We start from the raw sequence: 20,769 nt of genomic DNA on the forward strand, positions 1-20,769 counted from the left end.
TCAGGGACAGTTGGGAGGCATGCAATATGATGATAGCACAATAGTTATTATGTAGTCAGAGATAATATCATGATCTGGCAGTCACATATTTAATATCAAAGTAAGAATTTTTAGATCATTGTAATTATTGTGATGTCTATCCAGGAAAGTGGTATCTGCAATTATTGTGACATCCAGGTCAGTATCTTGGTTCTATAGTAGGTTTTGTCATGCCAATTTTCGAACAATACAATATAAAGCTGCCTATAGGTGTATCTAAACTCAGTAACAAAAATGTAGTGTATTCAGCTTATCTGTCCTTAGATGTGGTGGTTGTTTTGGTTTTTATAGGCTTTAAGTTGCTTTATATTTACCAGGTGATCCTGCCAGTAACATACTTGTTGTCTTAGGGTGACAACACTCTGGAGGAGCAGCATTGTCACCCAAGGACAAGAAGTGCTTTAGGACTATATGACACCTCTTTGTCTAGGAGGTGTTGTGTAGTTCAGAGTTGAAACAGGCAGGACTGATTATACTGTCAGAGATAAAACATCAGAGTGCACAGGACACAGGACAGTATTGGATTTCTAGCAGAATCAATATGTATTTTTTATTTATTTTTTGCTCTTTTTGAGCAAATATAACAACACACTTTCAATGGCATATTAAACGAAACAAGAGCAAGCAAATAAGATACATTTATTCCTAGAATTTACATACCCTTTGAGAGTCATAATGGGGTTAGGGCTGCCTTCGCAATTGTGTGGTGTCACGCATTACTGTGCGTTGAATTGAGGAAGCCCTTTCATTTTGAATGCACTACATATGTCGATAATCATGACACCCCCCTCCTTACATCAGGGTCCCCAGAAAGCCCCTCCTTACATCAGGGTCCCCAGAGAGCCCCTCTTACACCCCTCACTGCATTCTACATGGACATCCAGGGGTGCAGGGGGGAGATGCCGGGTCTTGGGGCCCCCCCACAGCAGCAGAACGGCAGGGCCCAGTTGCAAGTGCGACTGCAGCGACCCCTATAGTTCCGCCACTGCTATTCGTTTCATCAATCTCAACCAGACCGTCTAAATGACAGAGTGCTGAACCCATCATGCTATTATTCCTATTTATTTATCTTCTCTTTGCTTTGAAATCCCACTGACTACTATAGACTGTTCAAAAAAATAAATCCAACTCACTACTATAGACCATGTAAAGCAGGGATCTCCAAACTACGGCACTCCAGCTGTTGCGGAACTACACGTCCCATGAGGCATTGTAAGACTCTGACATTCACAGACATGACTATGCATGATGGGAATTGTAGTTCCTGAACAACTGGAGGACCATAGTTTGAAGACCCCTAATGTAAAGCATTGGGCCTCGTCAACTTTTGCATGGCAGTCTTGGCATATATGCAGCTGCTGTGTTGGGTCAAATGGGGTTGGGGGCTGTAAAGCCATAACTCAACCAACTATTTTCATTGCCCCCTGGCCACAAGTGTGAACTTAGCCCCTACTGGAAAGACAACATATCGCCTCCAGCTGCCTATCTACTGACCCCTGAGAAGCAACCACCATGGATCGCTTTACAGAGAGATGGCATGGACTTCCACTAGTGTAAACAAGCCCTAAGGATCTAATTTTAATAACTTTGAGAATTGCAATGTGCAGCCTCCACCCCTGATTTTCGGTGCACTGGACAAGAACACTAATTACGACTGAACAAATGTTTCATATGTTATCTTGTACACATGCTGCAGATGTGTAGCTTTACATGGCTTATATTAGTCAGTAGGATTTAAAAGTGAAGAAAAGACAGATAAATCTAAATAATAGCATGATGGGCTGCAGACTCAAGGGTTCAGCACTCTTCAATTTTGTAGACCTGGATGTGACTTAGGAGGACAGAGAGCCTATTAACTAAAAGGACAATTTTACTGGGATATCGCCCAGGTGAGTAAACAGTTGGATTGACTACTCTAGCTTCCATATCGACCAAAAGTGCACTATAGGCCAACAAATTGGTCTGGAGGAGAAAGGAGGAGAGCAGTTAGCTACAGTGGAGCTGGGCCCGAAGAACAAATAGGCCATAGGACAAATGTAGATAAACTCCTTGGTTTCAAATCCAAGCACCATTGAGAACATTTGACACTTTTCTTGTCCTTCCTAGACAAGGGCATGCCAAACAGCGTTTAGGTACTAACATTGATTGGTATTGGCCAGCCGTACTTTCAGCAAATCTTCAAGGTGTAATGCCGCATACACACGATTGGAATTTCCATCAGAAAAAACTTGGATGGTTTTTCCGACGGAATTCTGCTCAGGCTTGCCTTGCATACACATGGTCACACAAAAGTTCTCTGAACTTTCGATTGTCAAGAATGCGGTGCCGTAGAACACTACGACAAGCGGAGAAAATGAAGTTCAATGCTTCTGAGCATGCGTCAAATTGTTTCCGAGCATGTGTATCTTTTGCGCATCCGAATTCCAGACAGACAAACGCATTTTCGGATAGGAACATTTCCCGACCGAAAAATAGAGAACATGATCTCGATCTTCTGCTGGCTGGAATTCCACCAGCAAAAGACCGATGCAGCATACGCACGGTCGCATTTTCCGACAAAAAGCTCTCATCTGAGTTTTGCTGGCGCCATTTCCGATCGAGTGTACGCGGCATTAGCAGTGTTTAGTTGCAGTGTGTGTAAGTGTAGGAGGGTGCCTATGTCACAGTGCTGGGGTGTGTTTCAGGTTTGTAATTTCCTAACAGGGTTGCTTGAACATCTGAATCGGCTGGAGTCATTGGCATAACATCTGTACCGGTATAGGAAAGTGTAGATGAGTATAGAAAGAACAGCAACATAGAGATGTTTCTTTGGTATAAATAAAAAACTTTAGAGCAGTGAATTGTGACAGATTTTCTTTAATATTACATCTCTACAAGTCTCTGTTTATAATTTTTTGGTAAATATGTGTTTATAGTGACTTTGGTTTGAAGAACGACTGAAAGAGGAAAAAAAAAAAATTAACACGTTGGACTTCATTTGCAAAAATATACAGTATATGAAAAAAACTGTTGTCCAAAGCAGCCAATCAATATTTTCCTTAGTTTTAAAAACCTGCCCTATAACAACGAAATGGAGAAACTGATTAGCTGGTAATACAGAACTGCTCTTTAATATATAGACCAAAATGTATCAAAGGACCAGAATGAAGAAGTATGTTGCTCATAGCAAGAGGACAGAGTCTTCCTTACATATTCAACCGACACTGAAGAAGTGATAACTGGAATCTTTTTGTTTGTCATGGGCAAAACAGACTATATGCAGGTATGCTGATAAATTCGGCCCATTTCAATGTTCCCTTGTATTCAGAAATTTTCATATTTCTTTGCTGCCTCAAACTTATAGATGATTTGGTAGCCATCATCCCAAGCATAGAGCATTTGGTCTCTTGGATTGTAATGCACTGAAGAGTGATTGCTGTATCGTTTTGGGAAGTACAGAGTAGGTGTTTCATGGCCATCAATGACATCAGAGGTGTCAAAAATACAGTCAATATGGGATCTTCCACCACTGGGACTATTGTACATGACGTATAGCGTTCCACATATGATGAAGGCTGCCTCTGCATTGTAGCTGCTGCAGGTTGTGTTCCACACGTGGGTCACTGCCATGTCAGCCTGGTCTATTTTTGTAAGGACAAGAATGCCATCAGCTTCAGGTTCAGCGTGAATGGCCCAAAGACCTTGCTCATCTATGGCGAGATCAATTTTTGTATATGGTGAAAGCTGGTAGGGTGGACTAAGCCCAGCACCCTCCAGATGCATAGACTGTGTAATTTTCTTCTGGATGTTGTATCTAACAATTTCATTTGTTGTGCCATTCTTGTGAAAAAACACCTCATTCTTGTAGACTTGGAGGCCAGTTCCTTGCCAGGGGAAGGGCAGTGATATAGTTTCTGCTCTTTGCAGAAAATCTAAGCTGGTAAATTCCTCAATGTTAGCAAATTCTAGGAGCATATCCTTGCTGTAGTAAGTAAAGTAATAGATGTTTTCTGAACTGTCACCAGTGTTCTTCATCCAAGCGCCAACAGCGCCCCCAGATCTCTTTACAGTTTTTAAAGACTTGATTTGTGCCAGCATTATTGAACAACCTCAAAAAAAGAAAAGCAATAAGTTAAAGTAGCTGTGTTTATCAGTAAATTAATTCTCAGTGCCAGGAGTTGGGAGCTTGGGACTCATAGTTTTCTGTAGGAGGTTCTCAGCACCCGGAACTGGTTTCATGGTGCCAACAAATCTCCTGCACTGCCCTCTTAACACTTTCCAACAAATAACACAACCCCAAAAGGGAAAACAAACAAATATAAAAAGAATAATCTGGAAAAAAAAACATCTCATATTGCAATAATGACCTTGCGTCCAGCACTGTCCCCCACAGTAAAACTTTCCACCACTAGATGCGGCCAGGACCCAAAGATGACCAGCATAATTCATCTCACTACCAAGTGTAATCATGCAACCTGGGCTCAAAGTACTACTGCACTGAACATTGTAGAGGAGGAAGTACTTGTGACATCACTCCTGATAACAAAAAGAAGGGGGAAAGGGGCACAGGACCTCTTAAGATGACCATAGACGGTATGTTTTTTCATGGAAAATGAAAGTAAACTGAGAAGCTATTGCTGCAAATGTTAAGGATGTAGACATGAGCATGACGGAAAAATGTGTTTAGTTTCAGATCCGTTTGTTAAGTTAATATTTTTGTTTCATCATAATTTGTTTAGCATATTCGGATTCGGTTAGTATAATCATTATTTTTTAAAATTGATTCGAATGTCGGACGGCTATATTTGTTGTATTCCGTTCTATGCTATTCTGTTCTAATCTATTCTATTTTTTTTTCTGTTCTATTCTTTTCTATTCTTATTATCCTCTTATTTCACTTTTATACCTTTCTGTATTTATTGAAGTATGTTTCCATTTTGAATTCAAATACATTTTCTAATTCAAATTCATTATCACATTTTTTTAATTGGAATTAATTTTGACATTTTTCAAATTTAAACTTGTTATTTCATTTCATTTGTTATTTTTTTTTGGATTAGTTGAAATTGGTTACTATTGTGATTCAGAAATTCAGATACTTCCAAAACCCTGAATAACAAAATTCTTTCCCAAATTTGGATACATAACTAAACGAATCGCACATGTCTACTCCACAGTGGCTACAAATACAGAGGTCAGTAGTAGCCAGGTTTTAAAGTTAATTTACTGCTTATCAGAGGCGTCGTTAGGGGGTGGCTATTGAGACTAGAGTCCGAATCTGGGGCCCATAGCCCCGAATCCAGGGCCAGCCCTACCGTGAGAGTGTCACGGGCTGCCTGACACAGTGCTGTCCCGCACAGCCGCGGCACTCTAACTGAATCTGCACTCAAAGCTTCACTGACAGCCAGAGCCAGGAGATGAGTGTGAGAGCGAGTCTCCTCCCTTGCTCCGCCCATGGCATAGAGTCGGGAGGAACTTCCTCACATGAGCTCCTGAGCTGGGGAGGCGGCAGGTGGCAGCCTGTCTTCTGTATACCCAGCCTCTCTGTGTACCCTGGCCTCTCTGTATACCCAGCCTCTCTGTATACCCTAGCCTCTCTGTATACACTAGCCTCTCTGTATACCCAGCCTGTCTGTATACCCAGCCTCTCTGTATACACTAGCCTCTCTGTATACCCAGCCTCTCTGTATACCCAGCCTCTCTGTATACCCTAGCCTCTCTGAATACCCAGCCTCTCTGTATACACTAGCCTCTTTGTATACCCAGCCTCTCTGTATACCCTAGCCCCTCTGTATACCCAGCCTCTCTGTATACACTAGCCTCTTTGTATACCCAGCTTCTCTGTATACCCAGCCTCTCTGTATACACAGCCTATCTGTATACCCAGCTTCTCTATGTACACTAGCATTTTTTTGTATACCTAGTCACTCTGTATACCTAGCCTCTCTGTATACTCTCGTTTCTTTGTATACCCAGCTTCCCTGTATACCCAGCTTCTCTGTATATCTAACCTCTCTGTATACACTAGCCTCTTTGTATACCCAACCTCTCTGTATACACTAGCCTCTCTGTATACCCAGCTTCTCTGTATACCCTAGCTTCTCTGTATACCCTAGCCTCTCTGTATATCCAGCCTCTCTGTATACACTAGCCTCTCTGAAAAAACAATCTTCTCTGTATACTCACCCTTTCTGTATACACTAGCCTCTCTGTATACCCAGCCTCTCTGTATACCCAGCTTCTCTGTATACCCAGCTTCTCTGTATACCCTAGCCTCTCTGTATACCCAGCCTCTCTGTATACACTAGCCTCTCTGTATACCTAGCCTTTCTGTATACACTAGCCTCTCTGTATACCCAGCCTCTCTGTATACCCTAGCCTCTCTGTATACACTAGCCTCTTTGTATACCCAGCCTCTCTATATAAACTAGCCTCTCTGTATACCCAGCCTCTCTGTATACAGTAACCTCTTTGTATACCCAGCCTCTCTGTATACACTAGCCTCTTTGTATACCCAGCCTCTCTGTATACACTAGCCTCTCTGTATACCCAGCCTCTCTGTGTACCCTAGCCTCTCTGTATATCCAGCCTCTCTGTATACCCAGCCTCTCTGTATACACTAGGCTCTCTGTATACCCAGCCTCTCTGTATACACGAGCCTTTCTGTATATCCTAGCCTCTCTGTATACACTAGCCTCTCCTCTATATATCCTAGCCTGTCTTTTATATACCCTAGCCTACTCAATGGCACCCAAATTGCAGCGATTTGGTATTGTGGGCAGAATCGTGGGCATTCCGTCTGAGATCTGGAACGCCATGGTGTGAACGGAGCCTGATAGTTGGAATGCTTTAGCAACACCTGGCTGCTGATTGCACAAAGCCTTGGTTCAAGACATTGGGTGACTGTACTCTTATCCTCAGCTCACTGCATAGCCTGGCCTGTCATATGGGATTGCATTATACAGATCCTCCTTTCCATAATATGGCATGTTGGAGGTTTGCAATGTATGTTAGGAAGTGTAGTTACTAGGCAGTGCTACATCACTAGGTGGGGATGCAGTGGTCACCATTACTACCTACTTAATTGAAAAACAATTTCCATAAGACAGAAAAGGTGCTAGCACACTACTGTTAAGAAGTGGCCCTTTTTTTTATCAGCCAGCATGCTAGTGAGAGGTTCTTTTTTTGGTGTACCCAAAATTAGACTCTGAAGGTAAGGTGCCATTAGATCCTAATTAAACACATGAAGTAATTCATGAGTGTTGGAATTCAAAGTGTTACTAAACCCAGGACCCTGTATTCACTATATCTGGTCGCCCACAATACACAGAACATTGAAATGCATTTATTTAATAACTATAAACTGCTAAATACCCTTTCTCATCAGCAGCATATAGCAGTCTTGAGACTTCTATCAGTCTCTGGTTAAAGCTTGTAGGAAGGGTTTTCATTATTCTCTGACTGTCCTATAAGGCTGCATGACCCCTGACCCTCTGTCTGGACAGTGCTGATTGACCCTGTGCTGATCACATGCACCCTCTCAAAAAAAAAAACTCTCTAGCAATACACACCAAACTGAGAATGTGCAGGGTGCCCCAAGGCTCTGTTCTAGCAGCAGATGGATTGGGGACAGTAAAAGAAAGGGGGGATCAGAGAGGACAAGATCAAACAGCCTTTTTACACAATGCAGAGTATTAACCCCTTAGGCTTCACAGTAAGTATAACAAGCATGCTTTACTGCATATACAGACTGATTTTACTATTGTGGGTTTAGTAACACTTTAAAGATGAAGTGTGAGACCCTACATTAGTGTCCTGATAGATTATCTGTCAAAACTTATGCTACATGCAAAGGTTTTGGCTAGAAATGCACTGCAGGCAGTGGCTGGGTTACGAACAAGGTTCTGTAGGTTTGTTCTTAAGTTAAATTGGTATGTAAGTTGGAACATGTACATTTTTTAAGTGTAACTCCAGACAAAAAAATATTTTTAAGTTTTGGATAGCATAGGGAAGGGTTAAATGGTCATACAGTGATGTAGGATTGCTGACAAGACCACTTGGATAGTAGGAGGCAGCATGCAGTGAGCAGCAAGATGGCTGCCTGGCGTTATTTTCTGGACCAGTGTGATATCACCCTGCCTCCGTTCTTTCTAATTGGTCCAGCAGCGGAGGAAGGAGGAGGGGGGCGCCGTGGCCCCATCTCCCGGAAGTAGGGAACGGTACCTGTCAAAAACAGGTACCCGTTCCCCCCTGAAAGGTGCCAAATGTGGCCCCGGAGGGGGGGAGGAGACGGATAAGTGGAATTTCCATCTTTGAGTGGAACTCTGCTTTAAGTATGAGTCGTATGTAAGTCAGATTAAACAGCTGTATTTAAAAAGACAATACAGAGACCTCCAATCTGCTATCTTCCTATAACTAATTTTGAATTTTGCATAAAAATTCTTTCTTCAGTTTTTTTAACTCCTATAAATACAGTGCCCTGAAAAAGTATTCATACCCTTTGAAATTTTCCACATTTTGTCATGTTACAACCAAAAACCTAAATGTATTTTATTGGGATTTTATGTGATAGACCACAAAGTGTCACATAATTGTGAAGTGGAAGGAAAATGATAAATGGTTTTTAATTTTTTTTTACAAATAAATATCTGAAAAGTGTGGAATGCATTTGTATTCAGCACCCTTTACTCTGATTCCCCTAACTAAAATCTAGTGGAACCAATTGCCTTCAGAAGTCACCTAAATAGAGTCCACCTGTGTGTAATTTAGTCTCGGTATAACTACAGCTGTTCAGTGAAGCCCTCAGAGGTTTGTTAGAGAACATTAGTGAACAAACAGCATCATGAAGGGCAAGGAACACACCAGACGGGTCAGGGATAAAGTTGTGGAGAAGTTTGAAGCATGGTTAGGTTATAAAAAAAATATCCCAAGCTTTGAACATCTCACAGAGCACTGTTCAATCCATCATCCGAAAATGAAAAGAGTATGGCACTATTGCAAACATATCAAGACATGGCCGTCCACCTAAACTGACAGGCCGGCAAGGAGAGCATTAATCAGAGAAGCAGCCAAGAGGCCCATGGTAACTCTGGAGGAGCTGCAGAGATCCACAGCTCAGGTGGGAGAATCTGTAAACAGGACAACTATTAGTCGTGCAAAAAGAGGAAAGGAGGGAGGCGCACCTAAGTGTAGTATTAGAAAAGCATGTTTAATGCGCAAAGTAATGCACTTACATAAAAGCAGAAATCAAGGGCATATCTGTATAAAGCCACGTGCAGAAATGCACCCTACACAGTTCCTGACATCATCTGGATGTATGGGAAACCAGATTGCTGGAACCCCTCGAGGAGGACGCCTTTTATACAGATATGCCCATGATTTCTGCTTTTATGTAAGTGCATTACTTTGCGCATTAAACAAGCTATTCTAATACTACACTTAGGTGCGCCTCCCTCCTTTCCTCTTTTTGCATTCTCACTGGATATGCTCTGGGGGTGGCTGGCACCTGAACTATTTGTTATACACCTAAGTTGGCATGGACTACTTCCACCATACTAAGGACTAATACCACCCATATATATAGAGATATATATATATCTTTTAAACTAACTGTGCAGATCCAGCGTTGTTGTGCACTGGGTGACTTTCTTCTTTCAACTATTAGTCGTGCACGCCACAAATCTGGCCTTTATGGAAGAGTGGCAAGAAGAAAGTTATTGTTGAAAAGAAAGTCATAAGAAGTCCCGTTTGCAGTTTGTGGGGGACACAGCAAACATGTGGAAGAAGGTGCTCTGGTTGGATGAGACCAAAATTGAACTTTTTGGCCTAAAAGCAAAACGCGGAAAACTAACACTGCACATCACCCTGAACACACCATCCCCACCGTGAAACATGGTGGTGGCAGCATTATGTTGTGGGGATGCTTTTCTTCAGCGGGGATAGGGAAGCTGGTCAAAATTGATAGGAAGATGGATGAAGTCAAATACAGGGCAATTTTAGAAGAAAACCTGTTAGTCTGCAAAAGACTTGAGACTGGGGCAGAGGTTCACCTTCCAGCAGGACGACAATAAACATTGAGCCAGAGCTACAATGGAATGGTTGAGATCAAAGTATATTCATGTGTTAGAATGGACAAGTCAAAGTCCAGACCTAAATCCAATTGAGAATCTGTGGCAAGATTTGAACATTTCTGTTCACAGACGATCTCCATCCAATCTGACAGAGCTTGAGCTATTTTGCAAAGAAGAATGATCAAAAATTTCACTCTGTAGATGTGCAAAGTTGGTAGAGACATCCCCAAAAAGGCATGCAGCTGTAATTGTAACAAAAGTTGGGTCTACAAAGTATTGATTTAGGGGGGCTGAATACAAATGCACGCCACACTTTTCAGATATTTATTTGTAAAAAATGTTGAAAACCATTTATAATTTTCCTTCCACTTCACAATTATGTGCCACTTTGTGTTGGTCTATCACATAAAATCATCCCAATAAAATACATTTACGTTTTTGGTTGTAACATGACAAAATGTGGAAAATTTCAAGGGGTGTGAATACTTTTTCAAGGCACTGTAGCAGAATGACCATTAACTTGTACTCACTCGTGCTGAGTTTGAGCTGTAGCTTCTTCTTCTCTTCTGCCTGTTCGAGAAGTTGCTTCTCCATCAGTTGGTCATCAACTTCCACTTGGGCTTTTGAGGAGCTTGCAGTCTCCAGGTAGTCAATATCCCACTCAGCTCTTTCCAGTCTTTCCCACATATTTTCCATCTCACCCTTCACTTCCACTTTATATTTACTGAACTTCTCCAGACTTGACACCAACTTGTGTGACAGCTCTTGAAATTCATGGAGGAATAGCTGGACATTGTGTTCACACTTGAGCAGTCTGTCCTGAAAGACAGTAAACAGTCATGCTATTGTTTTTCTTTTTAACTTTAAGTATTTTTTACATTTGTATTAATTTAATTTGCAATACAAAAATATCATACATCCGACACTTACCTAATAAAAAATTGTTAAGTGGTTATGTGAGTTGAAAAAAATGCAATTAAGGTTTACCTTTTGCAAGTTAATTTGCAGTCCAGGACTTATCACCTTCATGCATGTTTTGTTCATGTTGAATAGGGGGAAGGGGCCTGTTTTTTCTAGGCCTGCTAGAGCACATGAGTCAAACACAAGGCCCAATAGCCTCATTGTGTGGCCCTTGCACCTCTCCTGCTGCTGCAGCACCCCCACCGTCTCTGCCCCCACCTTGTCTCAGCAGTTAGCAGCAAAGAGGAGGACAGAACTCCTCTGTCAGATCCTGTGGTTCTCCGTGCAGCATGGAAAGGCTTGTCCCTGCCTCCCTTCCTCCATCTCAGCAGATGGCAGCAGAGAGGAGGACAAGACTCCTCCTACAGATCCAGCACTTCCTCATCCGTCTCTGCCTCCTCTGGTCTCAGTATTCAGCAGCAAAGAGGAGGACAGAACTACTCTGTCAGATCCTGTGCTTCTCCGTGCAGCCACAGAGAGGCTTGTCTCTGCCCCCTTCCGCCGTCTCAGCAGTTGGCAGTAGAGAGGAGGACAGGATTCCTCCTACAGATCCAGCACCCCCTTCTCTCTGCCTTCCCTGGTCTCAGCATTCAGCAGACTCCTGCAGCTGATTCCAGCCCTCCTCTGGTCCTTCTCCAGACCCTGCACTTTCTGCTTCCCAGTTCCCCCTTCAGCTTCTTCCCAGCAGCAGCACAGGGTAAGGGGGTGAACTGCATTTAAAGGCCAAAAGAAATTAGATCTGTCAGAACATAAGAATCAATTGATTTTCAGATTTATATACCATAGTTTGAGGACTCTATAACTTTCTTACAGACTAAATAATATACACTGATTTGGGTTATTTTCAGCAAATGTAAATTTGAAATGTAGCATTTTGACCCCAAAATTTCTTAAATAGCTAAGGGGTGGAGTCATCTGATGATGTCAGTGGGTGACCCCGCCCCCTTGTGATATCATTAACCCAGCATGCCCTGTCATCAGCCCTCCATGCCTCAAATCACCCCCCCCCCCCATGTTATGGGCATGTGGCCTGTTATGGTTCAGCTCATCCCCCCTTTCCTTGCTTGCTGCTGGGCTGCATGCTCAGATAAGGGTCTGGTATGGATTTTGGGGGCCCCACGCCGTTTAAAAAAAAGAAAGTGGGGTTCCCCTTAAAATATATACCAGACCCAAAGGGTCTGGTATGGATTGCAATCTTTTTATGTAGCCATACCCCCTCTCTCATACTCTCTTAGGGGTTGCTGGATGTAGTGGTTCAAATGTCACCCTGCCCAACCTGGCAACCATCTCTCAGACACTCAGAGACATAGAACAGTCCATAAGTTTTGTTCTTTTTGTTTTTATTAAGGGGATTGAACCAGCACAACTCTTGCTTAAGACCTCTTATCCTTCACTCCTCCAGCACTTCACTTTCTGTATACCATTACTTCTCAAGAACTTCGCTTGCTGCAGACTGTAACTCCACCAGCACTTCCCTTGATGCAGACTGTAACTCCTCCAGACTAGCTAGCACTATATGTTAGGCTTGACATGAACTCAGCCAGGCCTCAGTGAACTGCCTCTTGCGAGCAGAGGCCTCGGGCCCCTGTGCTGTAGAAATAGTTCAGGTGCTAACTGTCCTCTGCACACCTCTTTCTACCACCCTTCCCACTGTCCTCTCTTCTGGTTCTGCACCCATCTCAAACTGCAATCTCCAAGTTCTCTCAGGCTTGCCTCTCTAGTCACCACTCACCAACCCTCCTGGCTGCGACCAGTTGTCCTTCCTGGAGTCTCTTAGCAGCGTTCTCTCCCACTGTCCTCTCCTAGCTCTCTCATGTGCCTCTCCTTGCAGGATCTCTTCTCTCCTGGATGCACCCGAGCCCCGGCCCGGGGTCACCCCCTCCCCCATCAGACTGGGGAGCTCCCATGCGCCCCGACAGCCTCCACACTCTCTTACTCCAGCTCTTCCACCCGACAACTCCTCCCCAGCTAGGCTGACCCTGGGTATTTTAGGAGGCCTGCCCCCTACCAATCCAAGTTGGGGATTGGTCAAGGCTCCTTAGATTACCCCAGGCAGCACCACCTCTCCTCCTCCTTTCTTTCTAGTACCTTCTATAAAGAAGAAGGAGGTGACAATGATGTTACCTGTGACTCACCCAACCCTGCCCTGAGCCACTACCAGCTCAGAATGAAAACAAACAGGCTTAGCCATCAGCTAGGCCTGCCTAAATTTTCCTACTCTGCTAGAAAAATCCTCACTCTAGTACCTACCTAACTAGAGGGTGCTACATTTACATTACAGCTACCAGTGGGAAAGCCCGCTGACAGATGATGAGTCATCGGTTGTTAAGGACGCGGCGGCCGACTTCCCGGCCCGCTCCTTAACCAGAATTTGGATCGGTTGATCATTTTTCGACTGATCCAAATTCGAATAGTTCCAAAAATGTGGAATTTGAATCAGTTGGTATTGTTATAGCACAGGCATTCCTTACATCAGCTCACTCATACATTGGCAATAAAAACAGCAAGTGCTCATACTCAGAAAGGGTTGTAAACTGGAATGCATTCCTATTATGTTACCACTTTATACACAAACGATGCTCAGCATATCATATCTGTGAAGTGATTTTTATATAAATGCCTCATTCTCTAGTTACTGGTTGAAAAGCAGTGTTATCTTTATACACAAGTGCCCCATTAATACATACATATATGTGTTTGTTTTGCTACAGCTTTCCTAAAGCAGAAGTATTATGCTCAAAGGACGAGTTGTAAAGCAGCATAGTGTGTGTGCTAAAAGCAGGACTAATGAATCTCCCGAGCTTACAGATACATTCAGAACTTCCTTCTGTGAACTGGAAATGCAATTGAAACACATCACATTAAAAACAAAGCAGCTCCATTGTAAATGGAGCCTTCAAGTTAGGAAGGCAATAAGCAATCTTTTGTTTTCAGGCATTTTAACCCGTTGGTTCCTTTTAGACATCTGTGCCTAGATAAAGTAGATTGCCATTTTTTTCATACAATAATATTTTAACATTGTTTTTATTTTTTGCATTTTAGTGCCATCAATCTCCATTAGCTTCTTTTCTGGTTCAAGAATTTGAATTGCAAATATATCAAATGTACAGTGATACAAAAAAGAAGCACCTAGTCCGCCCACGCAGGGGTTATGACTGGCGACATGAACATTTTGGGGGAAAGCCCACATTGTTGCTAAAGTATCCAGGACATAAATTCACATTCACACTATATAAACGAAGGAAGGAGGGTCTGCTTCTTAAAATGTAAACATTACATATATTTTGGGGGAAACCCCACATTTTGACAAAGTAGCCAGGACATATGTGTCAAGGACGCCCTGTGGGTAGTCCTGGACAGCAATAAACAACTAAAGAGGGTTAACAAACCCATCAAAAGAGAGGAAACAAGAGTAAAGACAGGGAAGAATGATAAGAGCGAAGGGAACGGGAGAAAGGGAAGGTAGGGACCCGGGATCGACCTGGGGCACCTGTTAAAGTCGACCCACGCTTGTCAGGGGAAGATCAGGGAAAGCATACATCAACCATGGTTCCCAAACTTTTAAGAACTTAACTCGCGAGTCATTTAGAATACTAGACATTTGTTCATTAGGCATCATGGCCATCAAACGGTCTCTCACTCCCTGGAAGGGGACTGTAGGTTTCTTCCAGGCCTGAAAAATTGTCCTTTTGGCTGCTATGAACAAGTTTTTGCTGATGAGCAAATAAGCTCAGGATGGGGCAATGCAGCAAAGCAAATTTAGCCTCCTTTCAGATATTTAGGTGAAACAGGGAATACAGCAGACCAACATCAGCTTCTTTTCAACCACTTCTGTCTACATACAGTGGAACCTCGGATTACGAGCATAATCCGTTCCAGGAGTACGCTCGTAATCAAAGTACTCGCATATCAAAGCGAGTTTTCCCATTGAAGTCAATGGAAACGAAAATAATTAGTTCCACATTGACTTCAATGGGATGCAATACCTCATGCGGCCAGAGGCGGGGGGGCGCCGGAGAGCCTCAGAAACGGCCGAAAAGGCCTGAGCACACTTCGGCTGACCTCGGCAAACCTTGGAAAGACTTCCTACCCGAGATTTGCCAAGGTCAGCCGAAGTGTCCTCAGGCCTTTCTGTGCATTTCCGAACTGCACCGATCGGCTGCGATCGTCGACGTTCGGCTCTGCTCGGCTTCGGCGCCCACCACCTCCGGCCAAAAGCAGTACTGCACACTGCTTTTGGCCTGACTCATGCTCGTTTTGTGAGACAACACTCTCAAACCGAGTTCCGACTTCTAAAAATACAGTGCTCGAGTTGTGAAACGCTCGTTAACCGCGTTACTCGCAAACCGAGGTTCCACTGTACTACATTTTCAAACACTCTGTCTACATACATTTGCTCAGTAGTGGCTGCGACAAAAAAAAAAGAGCATGTCTGAGTATTGAGTGTGGCCATGGTCACTTAAAGTAGAAGTTAACCCTAATACTAAAATCTCTAAATCTACTGGCATCAACAGTCTAAGGCTAACCTATCTAGCTCTGTAAAGACGAAGTTGCTATACATACCTTTTCTGAAGCCGCTCCGGTCCCACGCTGAGCTGTCTATGCCGGCTTCTCTGTGTAGGCGGGTACAGAGGGGGCAGCCAACAATGAAAGCCCCATAGTAAGTCTATGGGTGATGTCACTTCCCTGGCATTTCCCAGCCATTGTCGGCTGTCTCCTCTGCGGAGCTTCTACCACTGGAGACCGGACCGGAGCGGCTTCAGAAAAGGTATGTATAGTGATTTCTTCTTAACAGGGTTAGATAGGTTAGTCTTAGATTGTGGATGCCAGTAGATTTAGAGATTTTAGTTTTAGGGTGAACTTACACTTTAAAGTTTCCACCGGGAGTACATGTGATAGAGTGAGAGTGCAGGAGAGCACTTAGGAAACATGGACAGAGTGTTGTCAGCCTTTAACAGGAGGTGCCTGAACAAGTATCTTTATGGCAGGATTACCAGGTTTTATTTTAATAAAATCTTCAGACCTGAAAATGACTATTAAAGCTGCAATTACATGTTAAAGAACAACTAATTTGTTTGAAGTCTGCTACAACTTTAGGAAGTAGGAAGTAGGACAGCTTTTGGCACAAAGTATAAAAGCCAGCTTTTCTCAACCAAGGTTCCTTCAGAGGTTGCTAGGGGTACCTTGAGCTATGATAAATTTCTGTTATTCAGATAAGTAACCACTGACCCCAAAGATCTTTTTAGCTATCTGTATGAGGGGAATTCTTTCTGATGACCACAAAACTATGGAGCATTATTCTCATTGACCATCACACTAATCTACCATGAGCTGTAGAACTAGTATTTGTTAGCAGGGGTTCTCTGAGTCCATAAAGTTATTTCAAGGGTTGCTTCATGTTAAAAAATAATGAGAAATGCTGATTTTAGTAAAAGGACACACTTCTACTACATCCACAAATAAGTAAACTGGCAATAATTAAAAATGTTAATTTAAATCTACCAATGCTTTCCTTAAAGTGGAGTTCCACCCAAAAGTGTAACTTCCACTTTAAGCATTCCTCGCCTGACATGCCATAATTGGCATGCCATTTTTTTTGTGGGGGGGGGGGAGTGTGTACCCTTTTTTACGTGGGACTTCCTGTCCCACTTACTGCTTCCTATCTTAGCCTAGGGTGAGAGGAGGCGTCGCCTAGGCGGCCCCTCCCTGCCAGCAATCTTCTGGGACACAACTCAGGTCCCAGAAGATCGGCTGGCCAATAGGAGAGTGCATGCGCAGTGCGTGCCCGGCCGTGAAGCCGTAAACTGTCATGGCCGGGTGCCCATAGTTACCATGACGGCGCCGAGGAGAGGAAGGGGAGAGGAGCTAGCCTCTGGGCGGCCACATTGCTGGATCATGGGGCAGGTAAGTGTCGGTTTATTAAAAGTCAGCAGCTATGTAGCTGCTGACTTTTAATTAACCTTAAAAACGTGTGGAACTACTTTTTTAAGCTGGAGTTTGAAAATAGCAAATTCAGAAATGTAGGGGTTGCAAGAAAACTTTAGTTTGCTACAGTGTAACACTTGGTAGTTAATTAGAACAGTTCAGTTTAGGTTACCAAAGAGGCACTGTCAAGTTTAAATATGCAGGTGGATCACATGACTGGTTTGTTTATATTGCCAAAATCCACCATCCCCTGTAATACCTGCGGTCATACCTCCCACCTTTATGAAATGATAAAGAGGGAAACCTTTCAGCACACAGCTTTTAGGCAAAGAAAACCTCCCTGCCATGGCCCTGGTTACATGGACTAGAAAGATCTAATATGATTGGCTAAACCACACAAGTGCTTTTTTTTACCTCAAAATTTTCTTTATATTGGTTTGACTTAAAAAAAAATAAAAATAAATCCAGTAATATAGAGGTTGGATAAAAATGTTAGTGCAGCATAACAGTTTTGGTAGCAAAATAGTACATTCAGTATAGAGATGTACACATCAGACCAAGAGGGAAGGAAAAGAAGTCCTGGACTGCCGCACTCCATGCAAAAACATCTTTATTGAAAAAATGCGTTTAAAATCCAAAATAGCAAACAAAACAAAGGGTGGACATGGCGGGCATAAAATACTAACGCGTTTCACATTCAAATATGCTTACTCATAGCTAAAAGTAAGCATCTTTGAATGTGAAACGCGTTAGCTATTTTATGCCCGTCATGTCCACCCTTTGTTTTGTTTGCTATTTTGGATTTTAAACGCATTTTTTCAATAAAGATGTTTTTGCATGGAGTGCGGCAGTCCAGGACTTCTTTTCCTTCGCAGACTTGAGCACAGCCAGCACTGTGTGGTAGGTCGGGATTTCTCCAAGGGATTAGAGAGGCTTATTGGAGTGGCTTTTCCTTTGCACTTTCTATTTCCTGACCAAGAGAGAGTGAGGAATCTGGTCTCAAAAGAGGGACAGTTCCTCCAAGTGACAGATAGTTAGGAGCTATACATCATATCATACTATATCATAGTCCCACACACAGCTTCTGTTCTCACTGGGGATTGCACACGGCTTGCTACTGTTAGGGCTGGGAAGGGGGAGAGGGGTGGTTGACATCTTTGGGCTGTTGGTCAGAGAAAGCCATTGACACTGCTGAAACTGTCAGAAGTGGCAGTCTATAGCTATATTATATGCTTAGCTTGCTAAATGTGCAAGAGTCACCATAATCACTAATAGTGATCATTTTCTGGAAACACCTACATTCTTGGTCCAATTAGGGTCAGCAAGATTCACCCTGCTTAGACCTCCATCAAATGCTGAGAACTCAGAACAATGTTATTCCGAGAAAGGATCTGCTTTGCAATAAAAAAAGTTGATCTGCTGAGAGCACATCATCAGTTGGCATGGAATGTTTTTATGGTAAAGAAACGCTGACTGGCAAGAGACCAAAAGCCAGGAACCCCTTGTCAGTCCTTTGTGGGTGATGAGTAAATTGTCTTTCCATTTCCTTGCGGAACATTGAAAATCCTTTTAAATCCAGCTCCAACTTGAAAAATAAAGGAAGACGTGTTGTCAGATTGAATAATGCATTACATACCTCCAGACCCAAAATCCGTTTCTCGATGTATCGAATAATGTTTTCATCTTGAACTTCGCACTGAATGTTCCTCTGAGTTATGGCCAGAAGTACGGATAGCATTTGCAAACAATAAAGCTCCATGTTCTAAAGTCCTTCAGACAAGGCTGCCTTGGTGCTGTAAAGTCCAGATTTGTTTCATGTGGTGTCCTTACATATGAATGCTGATTAAGAGGGGGGGGAGTGAAGATTCGGAAAAGATTCTTGCAGCCTCTCTCTCAGGACGAACAATGCTTAATATAAATTCTTTCTTCTAGGAATTTTGCCAAATGTTGTAATAGAATCCATATGCTCACTACATGAGGCAATTATTCACATCTGCAACTTACAGGGTCTTTCACTTACTGTTTTCCCGGCAGCAAAAGTAAAACTATACAAGGGGAGTTATATTACACAGTGAGCAAAAAAGGTTTCTAAAGGTTTCTACAGAATGTGTTCAGAATATTCCTGGATAACCATGTGATGTGTAACTATAAGTGCCAACATTTGTTTTTCCTGTTTAAACCTGGCCAGACATTGGCAGGACAAGCCACTCAACACTTTTTCCTCTTTGCTCAATTTGCAGTCACTTTAGTCATGAACATTAAGATACAAAGCTGAGACTGTTTTGAAGTTTTGGATAAAGTAAGAATTTGGTAAAACACTTCACAATTTTTTTTTTGCTGTCTGTGCTAGTGATAATTTATACCACACAGCATGTGTTATGTGTACAGTTTGTACTGCCATCCACTATAGTAAAAAAGCAACATTTGTTTTTCTGGCATGCCAACTCAGTGTATTGATGTGAACTGAAGCCGTAGGGCAATTTGCCCTGTTTTTGCATTGGGACTACGTTGGGAAATGCTGCTGGGGTGCATGAGCCATGAGTACATTGGGGAGATTATCCTTCATTTTCTGTTCTGCCTTCAGCAGGAAAATTCAGCCAGTAGATGAAGCCCGGAATAAATTTACTGTTTTGCAGAAGCCAAATACTGTTTAGCTTTAATAAAAGCTCCCATTATCCTTCAATCTAACAAAAGGAAACAGGTGCATCCTGGGAGCTCAGACTCCATTTTAAGAACTGAGGGAGAGAGGAAATCAGCCATCATCTCTGAAGCACATTTTGTGAACTGAACTTACATCCCCTACAGGTAGCATCTCTGGTGAGCATGGATTTATTGCCATCTGCAGCCTAATTTTTTCATTGTGCTTCTGTATGTTTCATTGATTGTATGTATTTTTCATTTGTTTTTCCCAACAGATTTACCCACCCTGTTTTTGACAATAACGCTTCAGGATTACGTTCAGTCTGTATTATTGCAGAATAGGAGGGTTTAGCTGCATGTCGAGCTACACACAGGGAAATCTACAGCCAGGACAGAACACTTAATGTCTTAAAACATAATAGGAAGTGAGAAGAGATCCCTCCTTTTGTTAGGCAGTTGACACCAGAAGTGTTCCCATTGGAAGATCTCTCCTCTATTCTTAAAAGAGAAGTATGTTCTTTTTTTCAGAATCAAACTTACCTAGGTGGATGCAGCATCAGTCCGATGCTGCATCTGTCCCCTGCCGGCTCTAAAACGGAGAACCGAGCGATCAAACACCACCTATCACCACTGTCTGCTGTGCTTCCTCCTCGCTCACTGGAGCGCTGGGCTGTGGAGGGGCCAGGAGCAATCAGCTCAGGCTCTTGGTGGCACGCTTATAGGCTAAGCTGGGTGCTGGACCAGGCGTGAGGGTGGATCTCGACTTCATTTTTGAGATCTTGCCTGAGCCTCGACCAGCTCTGTGACATCAGCCAACAGCGGGCTGAAGCCTGCTGTCTGCTGGAAATGGGTCACAGGAGTGCAGAACGAACTGGCTGTACTTCTTTAATCAACTGACAACGCAAAAGTTTAGATTTTCTTTCACTTTCAGTTCCAGTGACAATGGTCACCAGGAAATATTGAGAAGGTGAATCCCTCCAGTGGGGATACAGGGAATAAAAAAAGGTTCTAACCTTTCCTACTCGTTGCAAAATGGTAAACATTACTTTAAATATATTTTAATGTGCAAATCTAAACAATAGGAACATTTCGTTTGGGTGCTAAATACCCATATAACATACCTTCTTACCTTCTGAGATGGGAAAGAAGGATACCT

General features: G+C 42.9%; 1 protein-coding gene across 1 annotated transcript; it reads right to left on the minus strand.

The window, feature by feature from the left end:
• Positions 1-2,586: 2,586 nt before the first annotated feature.
• On the minus strand, positions 2,587-19,022 carry OLFML1 (olfactomedin like 1). Its single transcript, XM_073604459.1, has 3 exons — positions 18,610-19,022; positions 10,619-10,907; positions 2,587-4,127 (listed from the first exon to the last, which is right to left on the minus strand). Exons 1-3 carry the CDS (start codon positions 18,730-18,732, stop codon positions 3,343-3,345), a joined length of 1,197 nt encoding a protein of 398 aa, XP_073460560.1. The 5' UTR covers positions 18,733-19,022; the 3' UTR covers positions 2,587-3,342.
• Between the last annotated feature and the right edge of the window lie 1,747 nt (positions 19,023-20,769).

Source organism: Aquarana catesbeiana, linkage group LG11, assembly GCF_042186555.1.
Source record: "Aquarana catesbeiana isolate 2022-GZ linkage group LG11, ASM4218655v1, whole genome shotgun sequence".
NCBI classification, from domain to species: domain Eukaryota; kingdom Metazoa; phylum Chordata; class Amphibia; order Anura; family Ranidae; genus Aquarana; species Aquarana catesbeiana.

Coding starts and splice junctions, on each gene's coding strand:
- OLFML1 (XM_073604459.1), bottom strand. CDS start 18,732: ATGGAGCTTTATTGTTTGCAAATGCTATCCGTACTTCTGGCCATAACT. Junction 10,908..18,609: donor AACGGATTTTGGGTCTGGAG/GTATGTAATGCA, acceptor ACTGTCTTTCAG/GACAGACTGCTCAAGTGTGA. Junction 4,128..10,618: donor ACAGCTCAAACTCAGCACGA/GTGAGTACAAGT, acceptor TCTTTTTTTGAG/GTTGTTCAATAATGCTGGCA.